Source organism: Scardinius erythrophthalmus (genome assembly GCF_964197995.2).
Source record: "Scardinius erythrophthalmus genome assembly, chromosome: 17".
In the NCBI taxonomy this organism is placed as follows: domain Eukaryota; kingdom Metazoa; phylum Chordata; class Actinopteri; order Cypriniformes; family Leuciscidae; genus Scardinius; species Scardinius erythrophthalmus.
In genome coordinates, this window is record NC_138237.1 from 24793128 (window position 1) to 24795113 (window position 1986).

At 32.6% G+C, this 1986-nt stretch overlaps 1 protein-coding gene across 1 annotated transcript; it reads right to left on the bottom strand.

The window, feature by feature from the left end:
* Nucleotides 1-777: 777 nt before the first annotated feature.
* Nucleotides 778-1716, bottom strand: LOC308705248 (olfactory receptor 5K4-like; the record flags this gene model as incomplete). The annotated part of the gene is made up of 1 exon (XM_081390163.1): nucleotides 778-1716. The coding sequence occupies one exon, from the start codon at nucleotides 1714-1716 to the stop codon at nucleotides 778-780; it is 939 nt and encodes a 312-aa protein (XP_081246289.1).
* Nucleotides 1717-1986: the final 270 nt, after the last annotated feature.

A 1986-nucleotide genomic window follows, 5' to 3' on the forward strand; every position in this document is an offset into this window, starting at 1 on the left:
GGTGGAGTGAATGGAAATAATTAGCTGTGTTTACAACAGTCGTGAGAGGTCTACGGACACTCGATTTTTATACTCTCTTTTTCAGAGTACTTACATTTTAATTATGTAATGGTATATAAAGACAGTTTAAACAAATTTTGATTTTTTTTTTTTTTTTGAAAAATCCTACCTACCCTGCCTTTAAGCATGTTTTTAATTATTCAGCACAACATTAAGAATTCCTTTGTGTTCTGTGTAAGTATAGTTGCACAGAGGAACTCTTTCTTATTTAATATTGCTTAATTGCGGAGGTTTTTTAAAAGCAAATGAAAAGACAAAAGGATAGTGTGATTCAATTACACAATTCCTGTTTAATCGTTTTAGCCTTTATTAAAACTCAAAACTTTCCCAATGTACACAAGGTAACTCTTTTTACCTAATATATACTGGATACTTTTTATTTATTTATTTATTTATTTATTTATTTATTTATTTATTTATTTATTTATTTATTTATTTATTTATTTATTTATTTATTTATTTATTTATCAATGCCTCTTCTCTATTACCCAATCCAAGCTTATTGCAACATTAACAAATTATCATTAATCTATTTAGCTGCTGCTTATGTGATAACCCTTGTATGTGACATATGACATATTTACCATAAACTCTAATTGTTCTTAGAATTTTCACATATGCCTATACACACAATAAAAGAGTAAAATAAAATTAATAAAAGTTATGATTTTCAAAGATTAGTAGAGTTCTTTTATGGACATGAATAAACAAATGAAATCACTTTGCATTAACTTTATTTCTAAAAACATTTAAGATCCGTTGTCTTATTTCCTTGGTTTGTAAACCATATATTATAGGGTTTAAGGCTGGTGGAATAACATGGAACATTAAAGTGGATAGTTTCCTAGTTTCATCATATACAGTGAAACGATGGAGAATAATCCCGACAGATCCAGATACCAGCATGATTATATAAACAGTCAAGTGAGTGCTGCAGGTTTTTATGGCTTTGCTGTTGGTTGCTTTGTTTTTGCCTTTGAAGCAGATCATCGCTATTTTGAGGTATGTTAATGCCACACTACCTAATGATGAGGCATTTAAAACCACAGTAAAAGTTAATCCATATACATTATTAATAACTGTACTTTCACAGGACAGTTTAAATAGTGAAGCATTGTCACAAGCGTAGTTGTGAATCACAGATCTGCAGTGAGACAGGCGCACACTGAGGCCGATCAGAATTCCCACCAGCACCACTGCAACACCCCAGGCTCCTGCCGAGAGTTTAACCACCATGATATTGCTCATTATAGTTGGGTATCGCAGTGGATTGCATATGGCCACATATCTGTCAATGGCCATGATTATTATCACAGTGTGAGATACTGTACCATTCAAATGTAACCAATAAGCTTGAATAACACACTCCACATATGTGATATAGCGCTCAGAGGGGTATTTTAAGAAATCCCTCAACATTTGTGGCAAAAGAGCAGTTGACAACAAAACATCATTCAGTGTCAAGTTGCAGAAAAGAACATACATAGGCTGGTGCAATTTTTTGTCTGCTGTGATCTGAATCATCATCCCAATGTTAGATACCATTGTAAATATGTAAACCATCAAAAGAAGGATAAATGAAGGAAAAATTGACTCAGTTGTAACTTGCAGTCCCTCCACCAGTAGCACACTGTATTTGAAAGTCAGGTTGTCCATCTGTAATCTAAACAAAACATACAGGTTAATATATATAATAAGATATAAAACTATATCTAACAGGTAAAACATATAATACAAAATACAACGCCTTACAGGAGCATAATCTTCTTTTCTCTGAATAAAGATTCGTTTGCTTGGTCATTTTAAATGTGTGTCAAGTTTTGTGTTGTCATCCTAAGAGTGCAAACAATCTTTGCTTTGATTGGTGTATTGCTAGTCCAGAGAGTTTTTGCTGGTCACATAGGAAAAGGCACGATTCTGTTCCAA